Raw genomic sequence first — 19,923 nt, 5'->3', positions numbered from 1 at the left:
GCTCCGCACAATATTCCTGTTAAGTCTCAAGTGAATTATTTGGGTGTTACAGTTTGTAAAGATGTCAATGCGAGAAGGAATTTAAACTTTGATCCAGTAATTACTAAAGCTATTAAATTCCTGGCTCCAAAGAGACTTGTCTTTCCGAGGAAGGGCTCTCCTCGCCAAAGCGGAGGATGTTTCTAGATTGACCCACCCTGCTCTTTCTCTGCATGTGGACAAGACAATTTGTGTAGAGGATGATAGAATGCTTTTGGAATTTTTACCGTTTCGTTATTTATTTGATTCGTTCCCTTTTGGATTTGTTTTTCTGTGATTTAATCTGTTTGTCCAATTAATTGTTGTTTTCATTTTGAATTGTTTGACTTTATTTTGTTGTGTTTTATTCTATTATTGTTTATAGCAGTTGGCTGCTCCAATGTTTGGGCTTCAATGGCAATTTGATGTAAACTCCTTGGGTCACACCAGCCTGTTTAACTTCTGTGGCCAGTAATTTGCCAAGTGTTGACCTCCTTTGTAGTTTGAACTTGTTCTACAATAATTTGTTGATGCATGTGTCTGCTAATTGTGAAGTATATATATAATTATTATTTTATTTCATTTTTTTTTTAGGAGCTGAAGGCCCCCGGTGTAGGGAGGCTAGCTGTCCTTGCCCTTTTGGTGGTGGTGTTTCCTTCAAGTGTTTTGCCATTGGCACCTGCGTTTCCTTCACTTAGCGAGTGTGAGATTGTGAGTGTTTGTGTGGAGTAGAATTTGATGAGTGGTGTGGTCGTAGGATACTCACTGCCCAGCTAGCTGCCCTACTGGTACGCCTCAGCCTGAAAGTCTTTGTTTGTTCTTTATTTTTGGTCTGGTGCACACCGAAGTGATGTAAACTCTTGCCCCCTGAGTCAACAGTTTTTATATATTTAAAATAATTATTGTTGTGAAAATAAAGTTTTTTTGTATTCAGATCCACTTCTCTTGTCCTCTGTGGTAGCGAACCTGTGTGTCTTATGAAATTTCCCCGTTCACGTAACAGGGTGGCGTAGTCTGCTCTTTATTTTGCTCTTTTGTCTGTTTGACTTTTGCCCTTCCACTAGCCCGCCACATAAAGTTGGTCTTTCTCCCCTTTCTGTTAGTATGTAATTATAATATCTCTAAATTGCCCGTCAAATTTCCATAAGCAGGTGCTTTTGGCCTGGCACTTGATTTACAAACATAATTTTAGTCCCCACAGGTATTTTATTAGGAATAACCATGATATCCGATATAAAATAAAACACTTTTCTTTTCAGATTGGTTTAATGATAATATTATTTTGGTTTCTCAACTTGTAAATTCAAATGGTCATTTGTTTTCTTATTCTGAATTCTTAGCTAAATATTGTATTCCTGTCACTCCACGAGACTTTGCCATAGTGATGGATGCCATCCAGTAGAGCTATTGCACTTTTAAAAAACTCAGCTGATTCTTTACTCTCTTCTACCTCTTGGATACATCCTTGCGAGACAGCAATAGGGAAGATCTGTTTGTTTTTTTATCTAGTCCCTCTCTTAGGAATAGAAAGATTAGACAACTTTTTGAGAATGATATTATTACTGTCCCTTCTGTAATATCATATTGGAGTAATTGTTTTAATATTACTTAGAAGAAAGTGTGGTCTCTATCCAACAAATATTTAATCACTAATAAGGTTAAAGAGGTATCATTCAAGTGTTACATCGACGTTACATCGATTTTACCTAGTCAATCTTTATATCAAAAACAAATGTTTCCTGAGTTGGATCCCCTTTGCTCCGTCTGTGGAGTGGAAGACGAGTCTGTACCTCACCTTTTTTAGGATTGTGTTCTTTTCAGAAGAAATTTTGTCTGTTTGTACATGCTTCTTTATTAATACATTTTTCTTTGGTGTTCAAGGATGTCTTATTTGGATTTTATAACTCTGACAAGAATCTAAAAGACAAGTACTTTCTTATAAATCTGTTTATTTTTCTAGCCAAGTTTTTTGTACACAAGTGTAAGTTTTTGTCTGTCAAACCTCTTTTTGTTATTTTTTGCAAAGACCTGAAATGTTATTTGGGTACTATCTCTTCTTCCAACAATCCCAAAGCTTTAAAGTCTGTTACATTGTGCACAAAGTATAATATTTATGCTTTTTTATAGTGAAAACAAAAAGGGACTCAAGGCATTTCTCTCTCTCTTGAATTTATTTTAAATTATATGTTACCCCTGGCTCAATTTATTATTTATTTTATTTTGTTGTCTGTTTATTTTACTTGCATTTTATTTAACTTGCTTTCACTGGCTTTTTGTCTACTGTTTATAAATATATCATTGTTGGTTAATTCTGTTTTGAGATGTAACTATGTATTTGCGGTTATATCTGTTAAAAAAAAAAACTCACAGCCTGTGACATGGACACAATGAAGATTTTAAACCCGGAAGACGAAAATAGCGGGAAAAAATCTAAAATTTAACTATTTTCCCCCTACTATTAAATCTAACAGATGCTAACATTGTCTTCAATTGTGTTCAACACACATACCTCTGTTAAAAGCTCAGAAAAATTGGTTTAGGGTTTCATGACCCTTTAACCCTTGTGTGGTGTTCATATTTTTGTTATTCAGCCAGTGTCCGTGGGTCTGGTGGACCCGCTGTATTTTGGGTTTTTAATTCAACATAATCAAACAATTTATGTTACTCAATAGATGTTTTCTTCATCCCAATTACAAGCAATATAAACAGCATATATGGTTAATACTTTCTCTTTAGCTTTGTTAGATCACATTTAAGAATTGCAACCTTGTGCGGGAATGGCAGGGGTAGAAACAAAACTCATGCACTCACACTCTCTCACACTTACACGCAATCTTTCTCTCACATGCACGCACACACACGCAACAAACACACACACACTGTACACCCCCCCCAATACACTAATAAAAGTGTGGAAACTGTAGGTCCTGTTTACCTTTATTCTGTCCTCCTCCTGTCAGGGCTTGCTGTTATTGTGTGTGTGTGTGTGTGTGTGTGTGTGTGTGTGTGTGTGTGTGTGTGTGTGTGTGTGTGTGTGTGTGTGTGTCTGTGTTCTTGTATATGGTTTATGAGTAAACAAATGTGTATAATGACAAGGGTATTACAACGTGAACATGGTTATGAGGACATCTGTGTCCTCATAAACCAAATGGCTTAAAACATTTTTTGAAAAAAGTTTTTTTGAAATTGAAAAAGGCCAAAAGTTTTCTGTGATTGGTAGGTTTAGGGGTAGGGTTAGTGTAGGGGGACAGATACAGTTTGTACATTAGAAAAACCATTATGCCTGTGGAGAGTCCCCGTAAACCACATATCCAAGTGAGTGTGTGTGGTCATTGAAAATGTGTTTTGATATATGTTCTTCACAGCCAATGAGTCTGAGGTTGAAAAAATAATTAATCGTATCATTTTTCTTTTGATAAAAAATGAAAACGGGTCCTACAGACCCGAACACCATTCAAGGGTTAAAGAAAAACAACTTGTTCCATGAATCAGTGGAAACTTGCCCACGTCTGCAGAACATATTCAGAACAAAAGGTTAACATAAGTCAAAAATATAGATACATCATTGATATGTATGTATTTGAGAAGCAAAATCATCAAATGAAACATTAATACAAATATGTCTGATTATATGATAAAATATGGTTGATTTTATGATAAAATAAAACAAGAGGAATATATTTTTTTTCCTTTTTCTGTACACCATGGGCCCTATCATACACCCGGCGCAATGCAGCACCAAGCACGACGCAACTGTGTTATGCTAGTTTCAGCCCAATGCAGTTATCATTTTCATGTCCTGCGCCACACTGTATAAATAGCAAATGCATTTGCATCCATTTGTGCGCCATGGGCTGGTCTGAAAACGAGGTGTGTTCTGGCGCATTGTTGGACCGTTGCTATTTTGAGGAAACTAAAAATAGACTGAGCCATTGACCAACTGAAACCTGGTCTAAAGTCAATTTTATTTACAGAGCGTGTTAATAATGTGCCCCTATATAGACTCTGCTTATTAGACACACAGCAGCAGCACACAAACATGCCAAATATTAAAAATAAAAAGGATTGCAATGTAAAAGATTAATATTGTGTACATAAAAATATGGTGGAATCCGGCTTGTGCTGTAGATGTTCTGCGGGTTTATAACCTCACACACGAGCAGATCCGTTTCCTCTCTGGAGAAGCGTTCAGTCTTTCCACTTGCAAATTCTGTCATGTAAATAGCGAATCCGCCATGGCGCGAGGGCAACTGGCTTTTAAAGGGAATGGGAGATGAGACTCTGATTGGTTTATTGCATTTTACACTCAAAACACACCCATTACTCATTAGGAGAACAGGGACAACCCTTTTGGACCTTAAGTGCACTTGTGCCCTGTGCTTTAGAACATGTGCTTAGATCGTTAAAATAGGGCCCATGTCTTTAAATGCAAAAACATGTTCTGTGTGAACCGGCCCTAATGGATTTTGACGCAGTGAAAGAGTCTAATCTGTTTAATTAGATTCCATTTTCCATATAAGTATTTTACAAAGACAGTTTTCAACATCATTCAGAGAATGTAATTATTTTATGTTTATGTAATGTTATGAAATTACCAAAGAATATAACTAAACTACTGAAAATATGTTTACTGTTTACATATTGAATAATTCAGGTGAATGGAATATATAGGGTTTAGAATGGAATATTTCAGAATTATCGGCATACACTTAAAATAACAAAAGCATATTAGGTTGGTTATGATAATTTGCTATTTGAATTAAGAATTTCCAACTTGATTTTTTAACATTCAGACATTTTCATTAATAAACAAATTAACTCTACCCGAAAAAAAGAAAATCATATTAATAGACATGAACTTTTTTCATTTTTGCAAATTGAACTTGGTTAATCCGTAGTGTTGTTGATATTGAAAATCTTGAAGGCTATCTTTTCAATTTCTCTATTCTGTCCACATTCAAAGAGACAGGCAAAGTACTTCTGATCCCCACACTCTGCCAGATCTGAGTATCCACTTGGACCTTTGTTGATGCACTTTATGGTTTCCCATTGTGTGGGATCCAACGGTGATGATTTATTCACATAGATTGTGAGATCCTTTCTCGTGGTTTTATCAGATGGATGAGAATAGAGCAGCCATGTACTCTGATCAGAGGGACGAATTTTCAGCACACTGCCTTGGCAACCCTTATCACCAGTCTCTATCAGCTGTGCAGATGTAAGCTTGTTAAAACATTTTCCACCTTTTTCGCTTAGAGCCTCGACTCTGTAGCCGGATGTACTTCGAGCATTGCAGTACAGGGTGTCGTCTTTGATCTCAGCCATCTGACACTCACCAGACTCACATTTCATTTGTTCTCCTACATGCCAAGTGCTTCCTTCATCTTTACTGTAGAATGCAAATGCACGTGATACGAGGCAACAACATGATGAACAACATGATGAACAACAGAATAAACATAAGGAATCAAAATAATACGCATATGCTGGGATAATCAGTCTCCCGTTCTCCATTTGAACACCATGTCCTGGTCCAACAGCAAAAGTGGCCCAGTTTTTCTCCTTTTCACTGATCACATCTTTCAAATTCGTAACATCACTCCAGCTTCTGCCAGTGTCCTTACTGGTTATGTAACAAAGTTTTGCCTGGTTCTTTTTTGTTTTTATTTGATACTCTTCAGAGACACCAATGGGAATACAAATAAAAAACAGGAAGAGCGTTTTAGAAACTTTCTCATAGACCGGACATGGATTCATGCTGCGGTGGATTTTATCTAGACGAGCTGAACCGAGCACACATTCACTTTCCCACTGAAATAAAAACATGACATCATGTGAAAACAATCTATGAAATAGTTCAGTTGTGAAGAAAATTGTCTGTTATGAATTTTTTTTTACGATTTTGGTTAAACGTGTCTAGTACCTCAACTTCCTCGCCATTCTTCCACAATCCTCTTTTCATCACAAGCACTTCTGCATCAGTGTCGTCAGGAGTTTTCCGCTTTTCAGCGAAGGCAAGGTAGGTTTGTTCGGCACTGATATAGATGAGAGCTGGAATTCTGTACGCCACCTGTTTGAATAATGTTTCTGGTGGTGTGTCGTCGAGAGGAACTGAATTGCTGTTTGAAGATGTATTGTTACCCATTGTAAAATTCTAGCCCTATAAACAGAAAGAATAAATAGTAGAAGTATCAGTAACAGTATCACCGTGCACTTCAGCCACGTGTATGCAGCGCTCGCAAAATCGCCTGCCCGACGTCCCGGGGCGTTGTGTTTTCCAGTCGGGCTACCAAAATGCATAACCGGCCTGCCCGACGGGCTATCTGAAATAGTGTTCGCTTCAGTCTTGTTATAATCAGATTCAGCGCGTTATTTATCTTCAATCCGCAGCGGCGCGCACGTCAGAAAGAGAGAGAACAGGGTGTGCGTGTGTTCATCTGAGTCTCATTGGTCTGTCACTCATTGGTCGGTGGTGCTCGTCAATGTCAGAATATTTGAGATGACCAATCAAATCAAAGTAGGCGGGCTTTATGTTCACAAGAAGCTGCTGAGCGCGAATTTGAGCAGAGCGACTCGCTTCAGTTTACGGTCAAGTGCGAGATAAGATGTAAGTAGCTAAACTAAACATTTCATATTTAACAGCTTTTTTAGGTCATAAATGTGAAACAAATGACAAAAATAATCAGGCAAATGAATATACTTTTGTCTAATTTCGCCATTTTGAACTGAAAATAGGCCTGTAATGTGACTAATAATTAGTTTACTGTCATTGTGAGGGGACATTAGCATTAACAAAGCCATTTTCATCATAGGCACAAGAATAATAATGAATGTGTACATGTTGAGAATTAATATACAATTTGTAGCCTTCAGTAAATTAAAAAAGTTCAGCTTTAGGTGGGGAAGAACCAGGGCAAGATGAGGAGACTGAGAGAAAAAGAAAGAGTGATGGATAAGAAGTGAGAGCAGGTATCATCTACTGCCCGCTGACATGGTTTTAAAGCTATTTCTTATCCTTTTTGGGCCTTCAAACATCTTGAAATGGACATATCAGAGAAATAAAAAATTTGAACCCCCTAATAACTTTAAATGTAGGACCTCTTTGATTATAAAGCCCTGTCTACGGCCCTGTATTAAGAATAAGATCAATAATGAATGTGTACATATTGTGAATGAATTTAATAAACTTAGTTAGGCTACCTAGCTTTCCTAGTAGCTTTCAGTAAATTAACGTGTCTGAGAAAATGATTCATAAATCAACCTGTCAGTTGACCCTTTGTTAACTTTCTTCACTGACAGACAAAAATGAAAAGCCTATATCAGTCAAAGCTCAGCTTTAGGAGGGGAAGAGACAGAGCAAGAGAAAAACAAAGAGAATAGGAGTGTGATGCGAAAAATAAGGAGAGAAAAATAATCAGCTGCCCACTTACATGGTTTTAAAGCTATTGTTATCCAATTTTTTTTGCCCTTCAAAACATCTTAAAATGCACATATGTAGATCAGAGGAATCAAAATTTTCTCGGGGGAGCCCCCGAACCCCCCTAACTAGCATATCTCACATTCAGGACCTCAGTGATGAAAAAGCCCTGCCATCTCCATGTTAATGAAACTAGTTAATAGTGAGTATTAGACCCTAAACTAAAGAGTTACTTTTATTTTATTTTATCATACCCTCATTGGGGGCTGAGCCACAGACACAGACTGATTCATGTTCCATACTGGTCACACAAATTTCAGTTCAGTTATTACCAGATGCATATTTGTTGATATTTGTGTTTTGAAAAAGTTTTTGATTCATTGTTTTGACTCATAAATATTCTACATTAAAAATTGTAGTCTTTTTATATGGGCTAGTAAAATTCATTTCGGGCTACCAAAATCTGAAGAGTGCCTGCCCGAAGGGCTACCAGCGATTTTGAAATTTTGCGAGCCCTGGTATGAATGTATGAATTACATTGCTTGAGATGCCAACTCAAATCAAATCAAAATGATTTTAGACCTTTTCTCAGAATTATGTTGGCTTGATAAAAAAGACTTTCATTGAGGGGGTCAAAACTTAAAGACAACTGAGAAAGACTGAACACAAACAAAATGCCCCCCAAAAGAAAATCCTATTCTGCAGATTACAAACTGCAGGTAGTAAAATATGCAGCCGAAAACGATAATCGAGCAGCAGAAAGAAAGTTTGCAGTGAGTGAGAAACTTGTGAGGGACTGGCGAAAAGCAGAGGTTTCTCTAACTGTAATGAAGAAAACAAAGAAAGCTAATCACGGCTGAAAGCAAGATGGCCAGAGCTGGAGGAATGAGTCCACAGATGGGTGCTTGAACAACGCCTGCCGGGAGAGGCTTGTCAACGGTGCAGTTACGTCTCCACGCCCTGGGGCCGGTTTCACAAAGCTATTTTAGACCGGTCTATAGTGTTAGACAAGTCTAAAATTAGCTCATAGACTAGTCTATTGCAAGTTAGACTGTTTCACAAAAATAAAGACTAACTTAATTTAGACCAAAAAAATTAGACACCTTACCCCCAGGCTAACTTAGGTCTAAGACTCTGTTACCTTGGCAACCATGCAGCAGTAACAATCAGTTACATTACAAACTGCCAAAAGAAAAGGGAAAATGGCTCATAATTTAAACATTTCTTCTTGTTTCTACCTCTACATTCCCAAGTAAAATGTCCTTGTAACTGTTAGGGCCGTTACATAGTCAACGCGAGCAACGATCGACGCGCTCCCTTTCATAGTCTAAACAGTGGACGCAACAGGGGGTAGTAGAGTCATAGTGGAGTCATAGCTCCGAACGGCCGTCTATTTCGCTTCAAACGCTCGCTTTATACGCGCGTCCTATTCGCCTTGGACGCGCGAATGGATTCAAAATGTTCAAGCGTCGAGCTAGACGCGATAGGCAAGAATTTGACGCTCTATTCGCGTTTGGTGTGAATGCTGCATAATAACAGTCTGCGATGTCAAGATTGTAATGCTTGAATGTGTGTGTGTGTGTGTGTGTGTGTGTGTATCAGAGAGAGAGAGGCATGGGCGCGATCGAACAGTGGAAACATAAAAACATACTGCGTCATTTATACTCCTCCAACAAACATATTTCCCACTGGGGTAAACTGCACTGAGTGGTTGAATGCACTTACTCGATCCGCCATGTTTTTTGTTTTGAAAAGTGTCTTATTTTACCCAGAATGCATTGCAGTGTAGTCCTACTTAAGATAGTCAGAGTCTTAAGTGCTTTGTGCAACGGTCTGATTTGTCTATCTGAAGTCTGACTATCTACTATATCTAAGCCATAGTCAAAGTCTATCTTTGTGAAACCGGCCCCTGTGGTATGTGCCAAGGAGATGAATATAAATGACTTTGCAGACGGGCCTTCTTGGCCTTCAACCGCCTCTCTATCTGAGCACGGACAACGCTATGTCAGAAACTGCCAGCAGACTTCTAAGCCAAGGTCGACAGTTTCCGTGAGTTTGTTGAAAAGCAGGTAACTGAACACAACGTGTCACCGGATCATATTATCAACATGGACGACGAGGTCCCCCTCACGTTTGACATTCAGCCTGTTGTTCTGTGTGCTATTGTGTAGTTGAATAACGTGCCTTTCCAGAGTAAATGTCTGTTCTTGGTCTTGGATTTTGTGAAATAAATTTCTAAATACATGCGGCTTAAAGTCCAGTGCGACTTATATATGTTTTTTTCCTCTTCATGACACATTTTTTGACTGATGCGACTTATACTCCGGGGCGACTTATAGTCTGGAAAATACGGTAAGACAGGGCTTAGATTAAGTCAGTATTAGGCCTTAGTTCAATCAGAGCCCGTCTACGGAGAGCCTTGGCACTTCCTATTAGCCCCATTGTATCGATCTTGGTTGCAGTTCCATTAGAATTCCACTGGAGGTGATCGCGGGCGAGTGCAGACTGAATGGGAGTCTATGGGGCTAGACGGCTAAATGTGTCTCTTTCACCCGATTGCCGTTGAGAAATCTCAGATTTTATTGTAGGTTTTGCAAGTTCAACATGGGTTATAGGTCGAAAGTTGAATGAACGAGTACTTATTTCTTTTCGGTTTCTTACAGGTTGAGTTGTTGTTGCCCATAACACGCTAGCATTCTGCTAATGACGTCAGCATTCTGACGTCATTGACATTTTAAAAGACTTTTTAAACCAAATAAGTGACTCTAAAAAATATAACACCCAGCAATGTGTAATTTCTTTGCATCTCCTTTCGAATACAACATTCAAATTACTAGACAAAAAATTATATCCTGAGAAAAGTGGATCTGGTGGTTTTTCGCCATAGACCTCCATTCATTCTGCACTCGCCTGCGAGCGCCCCCGCATGGACAGAGACGTGTTACTGCAGCCAGTCCAGAAACCGGAAGTAAGCAGAGAGTGCCAATTCTCTTCCTATTAGACATTCTCTGGTTCAATTGACCTATTGGTAAGCCCCTCCTCTCGAACGCAGATGAGCCAATGGCAGTTGAGTATCAGTTGTACATGGACCAGAACTCGGACATCTTTAGATTTTCAGCGCCATAGAGAAACATGTGAATTTGTCAAAATTGATCAAACACATCTTGGGACAATGTGACATTTATGACATTAAGTAGACATTTTATAAACATAAAGATATGTCAGTGCAAGTTGCTTTCAGTTTAAACAGCTCAAACATGCATTTTAGTCTGGGACTAGCTTAAGCCTTAAACTTAAGCCTGTTGAACTGGGAAAATTAGTAGCTTTATTCCTCAAATATCTCTCACTAGCAAAGTCTACACCTGACTTACACTGTAAAAAAAATAATCATGGGTCTTGTCCTTTTCATTAAAATATTGTGTATATTTTGATAAGAAAATTGTGGTTTAGTGTTGTATAGAAAATATTGAAAACATTTCACTAATAAAACCAAGAGATAAATTTTCTTATTTTTTTAAGGAAACATACAGTTTTGAGGCTTGAATTGAGGAACCAATTAAGCTGATAAAATTAAGGAAAAAAGGCTACATATTTATTTTAGGAGAATTAGTTAAATTATGCAGTTTTATTTATAGACACCATTGTTAGTTCCCATGCTTTGCACATGGCTGGAAATGGAGAGTAAATATTGAAATTATTGTTATTTTGTGTTTTTGAGTAAAGGGAAACATCTGTTAATGTTTAATGTTCAGTTATGTTTGACATTTGAAAGAGTTTGTATTATGTTCAAGTTTTGATCGTTACTATTGTGCAGAAGAGTAGGGATTATGGTTAGGTTGTGAATAACTGCATATATTAAAGCTCTTAAACATGTTGTTTTGTTCATTGAGCAATAACTTTGCTATAATGGTAGTGCATAGGGTTGTAACGGTATACCGGTATGGCGATTTATCACGATATTGGCATGTACGATTATTATATCGTAAACATTTGCTAATCCACGGTTTTGGAAAAAAAATTAAACCAGATCTCACCTGCGCATATGCAACTTCTTTTCACTTGACTGCTTAGACTCCACCCATACATGTGCAGCAGAGAAAATGTCTGAGACAGAGGCTGCGAATACTAATCTCTATCCCCCGCCGAAAACAAAGTTAAAATCTGCAGTGTGGGAATACTTTGGTTATCTGAAAAACGAACGCGGGATTTTCCTTGAAGATGGATATCCAGTTGTGTCCAGAAATATGGACCAAGAGTGGCTGCAAAAGGAGGAAATATGTCGAACATGTTCTCCCATATTCGCGAACACCATCCCTCCCTGCAGATAAATTTATAAATGGTAAATTTACCATTTATAACTTAAGGCCATATTATTTCCGTGTTGCTGAGGAAATTTACAATATAACAGATGTCACGTAAAATGCTCGATTTTATAGATAGATGAATAAATCTAAAATATAGCTGCGCAATTAATCAAATCGAGTGAGTGTGTCTATTAATATACAGCGGAAAAAACTGCTATACTGTAAAACTATATTCTGCTTGTTCTGCGTGTCTGTGTGAATGAGCAGTGCCATTTCGCCTAGTACTCAAGTATGGGTGACGCTCATGGTGTTTAAAGCGTCTGCCGTCTCACTCACTATATGAGGACGTGAACACATGAACATATCCAGAGCTGCTCTGCTTTTATTTAAAAGAATCATCATCAAATACACTCTGACTAAAACCCATAGGTGTTTAGTACAACCTGTCAAAATAAAAGTTTGATTTAGCTTAAAGAAATATGTTACTATTGTACAATATAATAGCTATAACTAACTTAAAGTTATAACAACAAAAAATAATAATAAAGTTTATTTAAACATTAAGAAATATAGTGTTTTATCTGTTTTAATTTAGTAAACAGTGTTGTGCAGAGTATGCACACAAATAAAAGTTGTTACATTTCATCTGATTGCATTTTCAATAATATATTTGTATTAAATCATAGAATCCAGACAAATTATATCAGACAAGTTACCCAGAATTTCTGAGGAAATAAAATACATTTCATAAGACTCTACTATCTTATAATTATCTTAAATAATAATTAATAAATTAAGAATAAAAATAAGTTAAGGTTTTATGAATTCAATTGTTTAGACATGTTTGTTCAAATGGGAATTTATTTTTTCTTTCTTTCTTATTTTTTCAAAAGGTAGACTCATACAAAAAAGTTTTTTTCTTTTCATTAAAAAAGTTTGTTTTAATAAACCATATGTTCAACCAAAAAAACCCTATCTGTTTTCATTCATTTAAGAGCCATTGTAGCAGATGATTCAAATAATAATAATGATTGTTTAATACCGTATATCATTAAACCGTGATATTTTCTGAGACGATTATCATACCGTGAAAATCTCATACCGTTACAACCCTAGTAGTGCAGTAACAAGTTTGTTTATGTGCTGTGCTAGCAGCATACAGTCTTTTAATTATACAATATAACTCAAAATCAAATATAAACAGATCATTTCCATTCACTTGAATTCACACAATTGTGAGAGTCAACTTAAAATAAAAAAGCATATTTCACTAAAAATATAAAAAAAATGTAATCATAGACTAAATAATTTAGGGGATTTTACATGATTTATTCAGGTAGATTCCATGAAAGAAATCAAGCCTTAACTACTCAAAAATACCATGTGTAATATTGTTACCATAATTATTTTAAGTAGCACATACAATTTTTTACATGCCAAAACATGCTAACATTATGCTAATTCATGTTATCAATGTGAGCATGCTAATTTATGCTAGCAACATGCTAATTCATGTTAGCAACATGCTAATTCATGCTAACAACATTCTATTTTATCAAAAATATCATGTGAAATTATTGTTACCATCATTATTTTCAGTATCACATAGCATGTTTTACATGTTAGCAACATGTTATCAATGTGATAAGACATTATAATGTATGCTAAAAACATGCTAATTCACGTTAGCAACATGTTATTTCATGCTAACAACATGCAAATTTATGCTAACAACATGCTAATTCATGCTGGCAATCTATTAAGAGTTAGAAACATGTTAAAACATGTCAGCAACATGCTAAATCATGCTAGCAATGTGTTAAAAATGCAAGTGACATGCTATTTCATGTTAGCAATGTGTTAAACATGCTAGTAAAATGCTAATCAAAGCTAGCAACAAAAAACAATGTGCTAAAAAAAAAAAAAAAAAGCCAAATTAAAGTTTGTCTTCAAACTTAGCTGTTTCTCAATTCCAAGAACGCAGAGAACGGACTTGTGTTCTCGTGGAGACCGGTCTTGCCAAGCTTCCTTGGAAGAACGAACTCGGAAGGACGCAATGACTTCTGGGACACCACTGTACTTGCGTTCTTGAGAATTGGGTCTGAACTTCGACGGTTAATGATGACGTAAAACGAGAACACAAGGACGCAAGATCGCTGAAGAACGCATATTGAGAAACACCCCTTGTTTTTTTTTTCTTCTTCTTCTGGGACAAAATTTAGACTGCATCTCTATTTTAGAACTATTACTCCACAACCACCAAACTCGGCTCTATGGAAGCCCGTTTCCGCCACATTGAGTAAAAAAATAAAGATTCTTTAAGTCATAATAATGAGAAACTTTCTCGTAATAATGACTTAACATCTCGTAATAATGAGAAACTTTCTCGTAATAATGACTTAACATCTCGTAATAATGAGAAACTTTCTCATAATTATGACTTAACATCTCGTAATAATGAGAAACTTTCTCGTAATAATGACTTAACGACGCACTAGACGGACGTTGCGCTCACTCTTTTGCAGCGTCTCGCGCATGACACGGCGTTCTAAAAACGCGGCGCTCAATTGAAAAGAAGTTCAGCTTTTAAAAGCACGTCTCGACCTTGCGTTTTCCCCCATTCCACTGCCCACTTATGTGTAAATGTCCCCAAAGTCATAAACATCTTAAAGGTGATTTCTGTATATCTTCCAGATGAACCTGCACATCAAATATCCTGAAGCATCTGCAATACGTGTTATATTAACACACATACCCACATATTTTATGAAGATGTTACACTTAAACTTGACGAATAAATGTAATATTCCAACTTTAATCTGAGAGTTTTGTAAATTCATATAACACAATTTCCATCGGTGTGCACAAGCAGGCGTCCTTTGTTACCATGGTAACCGTGCTTCTTCTGCATTCCAATTTCACACCTTTTCGTGCGCATGGAAAAGTATGGAAGATATAGGCCTACTGATGATTTTTAATTGATGTTATTTAATGATACTACAGATTGCGCTTCGCAGATCACACTGACTTTAATGAAAACAACTGTTTTGCTGAGCGTGCCATGTTTGCTGGGATGTATTTACACGGCTTTGACCAGCGGATGTCGCTAGTGTGGCACGCCCTTCTGCTCCGCTGCTTTGCGCATGCGTAGAAGTGCGAGAAAATAATTATTACGAGAAAGTTTCTCATTATTATGAGATGTTAAGTCATTATTACGAGAAAGTTTCTCATTATTATGAGATGTTAAGTCATAATTATGAGAAAGTTTCTCATTATTACAAGATGTTAAGTCATTATTACGAGAAAGTTTCATTATTTCGAGAAAGTTTCTCATTATTGTGAGATGTTAAGTCATAATTATGAGAAAGTTTCTCATTATTACGAGAAAGTTTCATTATTTCGAGAAAGTTTCTCATTATTACGAGATGTTAAGTCATTATTACGAGAAAGTTTCTCATTATTTTGAGAAAGTTTCTCATTATTTTGAGAAAGTTTCTCATTATTACGAGATTTAAGTCATTATTACGAGAAAGTTTCTCATTATTTCGAGAAAGTTTCTCATTATTATGAGATGTTAAGTCATAATTAAGAGAAAGTTTCTCATTATTACGAGATGTTGTCATTATTACGAGAAAGTTTCTCATTATTTCAAGAAAGTTTCTCATTATTATGAGATGTGAAGTCATAATTATGAGAAAGTTTCTCATTTTTACGAGATGTTAAGTCATTATTTCAAGAAAGTTTCTCATTATTACGAGATGTTTAAGTCATAATTATGAGAAAGTTTCTCATTATTATGAGAAAGTTTCACATTATTTTGAGATGTTAAGTCATTATTACGAGAAAGTTTCTCATTATTATGAGATGTTAAGTCATTATTATGAGAAAGTTTCTCATTATTATGACTTAAAGAATCTTTTTTTTTTTTACTCAACGTGGCGGAAACGGGCTTCCATACGGCTCAGACCTTCACACCCTTCTAACCGTCAGAATGGGTGTGGCCAGCGTGTATATATTCAGCGCTCATAGGCTAAAATTCTGATTTTCTTGTCTTCAGCGACGCTCTTCGCATCGCTGGATCTTGAGAGCCGCCGCCGTTGAAACCAGCGACTAGCAAGCTTAGGACAGCGCCTGAGGAAGCCGGCCGTCTTCGCCGCCTTCAGCCATCCGTGCCTGCTACGCTATCCGGCGACATATCCTTTACATTATTACTGTTTCTGTGTGTATTCTAAAAGAGCACGAGGCGTTTTTGTAAAAACGCCTCGTTTTTGCGGCTCGTGCCGCACCCCGCTCAGCAACGGAGACCGCCACCTCTCTGCGCTCTCCGCCTGGGCCGCGGGCACGCCGCCACCGCACTCTCCGAGTGCGAAGAGCTTTCAATGTCGACCCTGCGGGCTCGACTTGAAGCTTTCGACCAAGCTGTTGCTCCGCCTGTCCCTGCCGGGCCGCGCAATAAGAAGCGCCGCTCGCAGCGACCACCGGAGACTGTTGTGACTGAGGAGCTCGCCGGAACCTCTCCCTCGAGCTCTCTCTCGCCCTCTCCCTCCCGGCCGCTCAACCGCCGGCTCTCGCCCGCGCCGCCGCCGCGTCAGGAGATGAAGCGAATGTGATAGATACCCGTACTCTCCCTCTGTTCGAGCCGTGCAACTACGCCGCTCACAAGGGATGGCAGAAGCGGACGGTCTCGGAGCGAGTTTCCTCTCCCTCTGTTCGAGCCGCGCAAACTGAGCCGCTCACGAGGGATGGCAGGAGCGGACGGTCTTGGAGCTCTCTTTACGTTACAAGAAAGCTACTCCGTCCTCGCACCACACCCGCCGTGGCCTGGACTATAACCTCCATTTCTCACACATTTCTCAGTCCCCTCTTAAGTTCAGGCGACTGGAATTGTTACTATTGCAGTATACGAGCCTGTTATAAATACACGCTCGCCTGCAAGCAAACGCCGTCACAAGACATGATGACGCTAACCGAGTTCTAATGTATTCTCCCCTGTGGCTCAGTGGCGGAATCCTAGACTGTCAAGCTAGAGACCGGGGTTCGGTCCCCGCTCTCGCGGCAGATAAAGTTTATGCTGTTCGCTTCTCCGAGCTCGCGGCCAGTTTTTCTTACATACAGAAAACAAGCCCGCTCTCTCCCTCGTTGGGCCGCGCAGATTGCGCCGTTCAAGGGATGACAAAGCGGACGGTCACGAGCAGCGTTCAGCGTGCGCGCCTCACTCACCGGCGAAAAGAGAAGAGAGTGTGTTAGTCTCGCTACGGCTGGACAACCGCCAATCCTCACACATTTCTCAGTCCCCTCTTAAGTTCAGGCGACTGGAAATATTACTATTGCAGTAAACGAGCCTGTTTTAAACACACGCACGCCTGCAAACAAACTGAAAGCTAATGTGTTTTCCCCTGTGGCTCAGTGGCAGAATCATACGCTTTCATGCGGGAGATCCGCGTTCGATCCCAGCTCTCGGGGAAGATAAAAAATGGATGCTGCTTGCTTCTCCGAGCTCGCGGCCAGTCTTTCTTACTTACAGAAAGCGAACCCGCCTCTCGCACCACACCTTCAGGGTTATCGAGTATTTTTGAGCGTCTAAACACGAGAGAAGAAAAGACGGTTAAATCCCGCAGCCCTGCGGCTGGACCACCGTCGAAGCTTAACGCTCTGTCAGTCCCCGTTGCCACGGCTACTGCAGCTGTTTACCTCGCAGTCAACGAGCCGGTATATCTACCCGCTCGCCTGCGCGCATCCGCCGTTCTCACGGCAACCCAGAAAAAATTCAAAAGAGCATAATGTCTGGTTGCACGGCTGACGCCGTATGTGTTTCTAGTACAGTGAATGTGCCCACGTTCTGTGCTCACTCCTGTACACAAGCACTATACATCCCGTGTCTCTCACAGAGCCCACTCTCATGAAGCAGGCAAAAGCCGCTTTAGTGTTAAAAGTAGGTCACGTGTCCACTTCTCCGTGCCCACACCTACTCACTGCCCGCTCTGTCACACGGCCTCGCACGACCGGTCATGTTTTAAATGTAAGTCCTGTGTGTGCCCGCCCTCGAGCACTCACACATACTAACTAACATTTTCGACCCGACGCCGACATCGCGCGTCGCGCCTCACACTATATGTTCCCCGTCCAAAGCCACCGGGACACTGTGTGTAAAACGGCCAGCTATCGCTACGTGCGATCCGCCGTATCTAACCACCAAGAGCGCGCGCGCCGCGCCCGCCCCTGAATGTAAGTCCTGTGCCCGCCCTCGAGCGCTCACACATACTAACGAACATTTTCGCCCCCGACGCCGCCATTGCGCGTCGTGCCTCACACTTTATGTTCCCCGTCTAAAGCCACCGGGACACTGTGTGTAAAACGGCCAGCTATCGCTGCGTGTGATCCGCCGTATCTAAGCACCAAGAGCGCGCGCGCCGCGCCCGCCCCTCCGTTTCGAGCTCTCGAGCCCGCGATGCGTGGCGATCGGAGCCCGGAGGCCATTCTGCCCCTGGCTGCACACGCAAAAGCGTAGGAAGCTATTCCAGGCGCATCAGAACGGGTGCTAAGCACAGTAAAACAGGGCTATACTCTGCAGTTCGCTCGCCGCCCTCCGCGCTTTCAAGCGCGTATCGAGACCAGAGTGAATGGGGAAGTAGCACATCTACTTCGAGCAGAAATAGCTACACTTCTGTGCAAAAGGGCTATAGAACCGGTTTCCCCTTCCATGAGCGAGTCGGGCTTTTACAGCCGTTATTTCCTCGTTCCCAAGAAGGACGGAGCTCTCAGACCAATTTTGGATCTGAGACGTTTGAACAAGGCTCTTATGAGAAGACCGTTCAAAATGCTCACAACCAGACAAATTCTCGCGCAAATTCGCCCGAGGGACTGGTTTATATCTCTCGATCTAAAAGACGCGTGCTTTTCAGATCCAGATAATACCCCGTCACAGGCCATTCTTGAGATTCGCCTTCGACGGTCAGGTATATCAGTACATGGCCCGCCTGTCGACACAGCGCGCGCGCTGCATTCGACGCCTGGCCGCGTCCCTCCGGCCGGGCAGCACCGTACCTCTCAAAACATTTCAGAGGTTACTGGGTTGTATGGCCTCAGCCGCAGCAGTGCTTCGGCTGGGTCTTTTACGAATGCGCCCGCTACAACGCTGGCTGAATGCCCGAGTGCCTCACAGAGCATGGGCTTCCGGCGGTATTCGCATCAGAGTGACTCAGAGCTGCGTTTCAGCTCTGAAGCCCTGGTTAGCGGCCGACTGGTACCAGCGGGGAGTGACAATGGGAGCTATCTCACACCGCAAAGTTATCTCGACGGACGCTTCCACCTCAGGCTGGGGCGCTCTGTTCGAGGGCAAACCGGCTTTTGGCCTATGGTCAGACCGGGAAAAATGCCTCCACATAAACTGTTTGGAGATGATAGCGGTCGAGAACGCGCTCAGGCGCTTCCTCCCATTCATACGGGATCACCATGTGCTAGTCCGCTCGGACAACACGTCCGTGGTATCCTATGTGAACCGACAGGGCGGTGTCAGATCCAGGAATCTGTGCAGGCTGACAGAACGCCTTCTCGTGTGGGCTTACCGCTCGCTGAGAGCCGCGCACGTGCCGGGCCACCTGAATGTCGGTCCAGACAGACTGTCCAGGGACAACATTCCCCCGGGAGAATGGTCTCTGCACCCCCAGACAGTCCAGTTTCTCTGGCGCCTATTTGGCAGAGCGGAAATCGACCTGTTTGCGTCGAAAGACAATGCTCAATGCCCAAAGTTTTATTCGAAGAGCGAGGATGCGCTGTCCCAGACATGGCCCAGCCTCCCGCTGTATGCTTTTCCTCCGATCTCCCTGTTGCCACAGGTCATTTTGAGGATCAGAGAAACGCACCACTCAGTGCTGCTTATAGCCCCACGATGGGAAAACCAAACTTGGTACCCAGAGCTAGTGAGGCTGTCGCACTCACCCCCATGGCCGATCCCGGTGAGAAAGGATCTCCTCTCCCAAGCCGGTGGATCGATCTGGCATCCCCATCCAGAGCGCTGGTCGCTGCATGCATGGGTGATCAACGGATACCCGTTGACCTGTCAGAAGGGGTCGTGAACACGATCACACAGTCGAGAGCCCCCTCCACGAGACGGCTCTACGCGTCTAAATGGTCGGTGTTTTCTAAATGGTGCGCTACTAAAAACTTGGATCCGCGCGCATGCGG

General features: G+C 40.7%; 1 protein-coding gene across 1 annotated transcript in view; it reads right to left on the bottom strand.

The window, feature by feature from the left end:
- Positions 1-3,964: 3,964 nt before the first annotated feature.
- LOC307170695 (sialidase-3-like) overlaps positions 3,965-19,923 on the bottom strand; it is a 29,420-nt gene continuing 13,461 nt past the window's right edge. Inside the window, exons 2-3 of the mRNA XM_079891915.1 lie at positions 5,942-6,178; positions 3,965-5,829 (exon numbers count right to left, since the gene is read on the bottom strand). Of these exons, the coding sequence (XP_079748041.1) occupies positions 4,906-5,829; positions 5,942-6,163 (1,146 nt within the window). The 5' untranslated portion in view covers positions 6,164-6,178 and the 3' untranslated portion in view covers positions 3,965-4,905. The remainder of the gene's footprint in view (positions 5,830-5,941; positions 6,179-19,923) is intronic.

Source organism: Squalius cephalus (assembly GCF_949319135.1).
Source record: "Squalius cephalus genome assembly, chromosome: 14".
Lineage (NCBI taxonomy): Eukaryota > Metazoa > Chordata > Actinopteri > Cypriniformes > Leuciscidae > Squalius > Squalius cephalus.
Note: the sequence above shows the minus strand (reverse complement) of the source record. Positions and strands in the feature narration are given on the sequence as shown.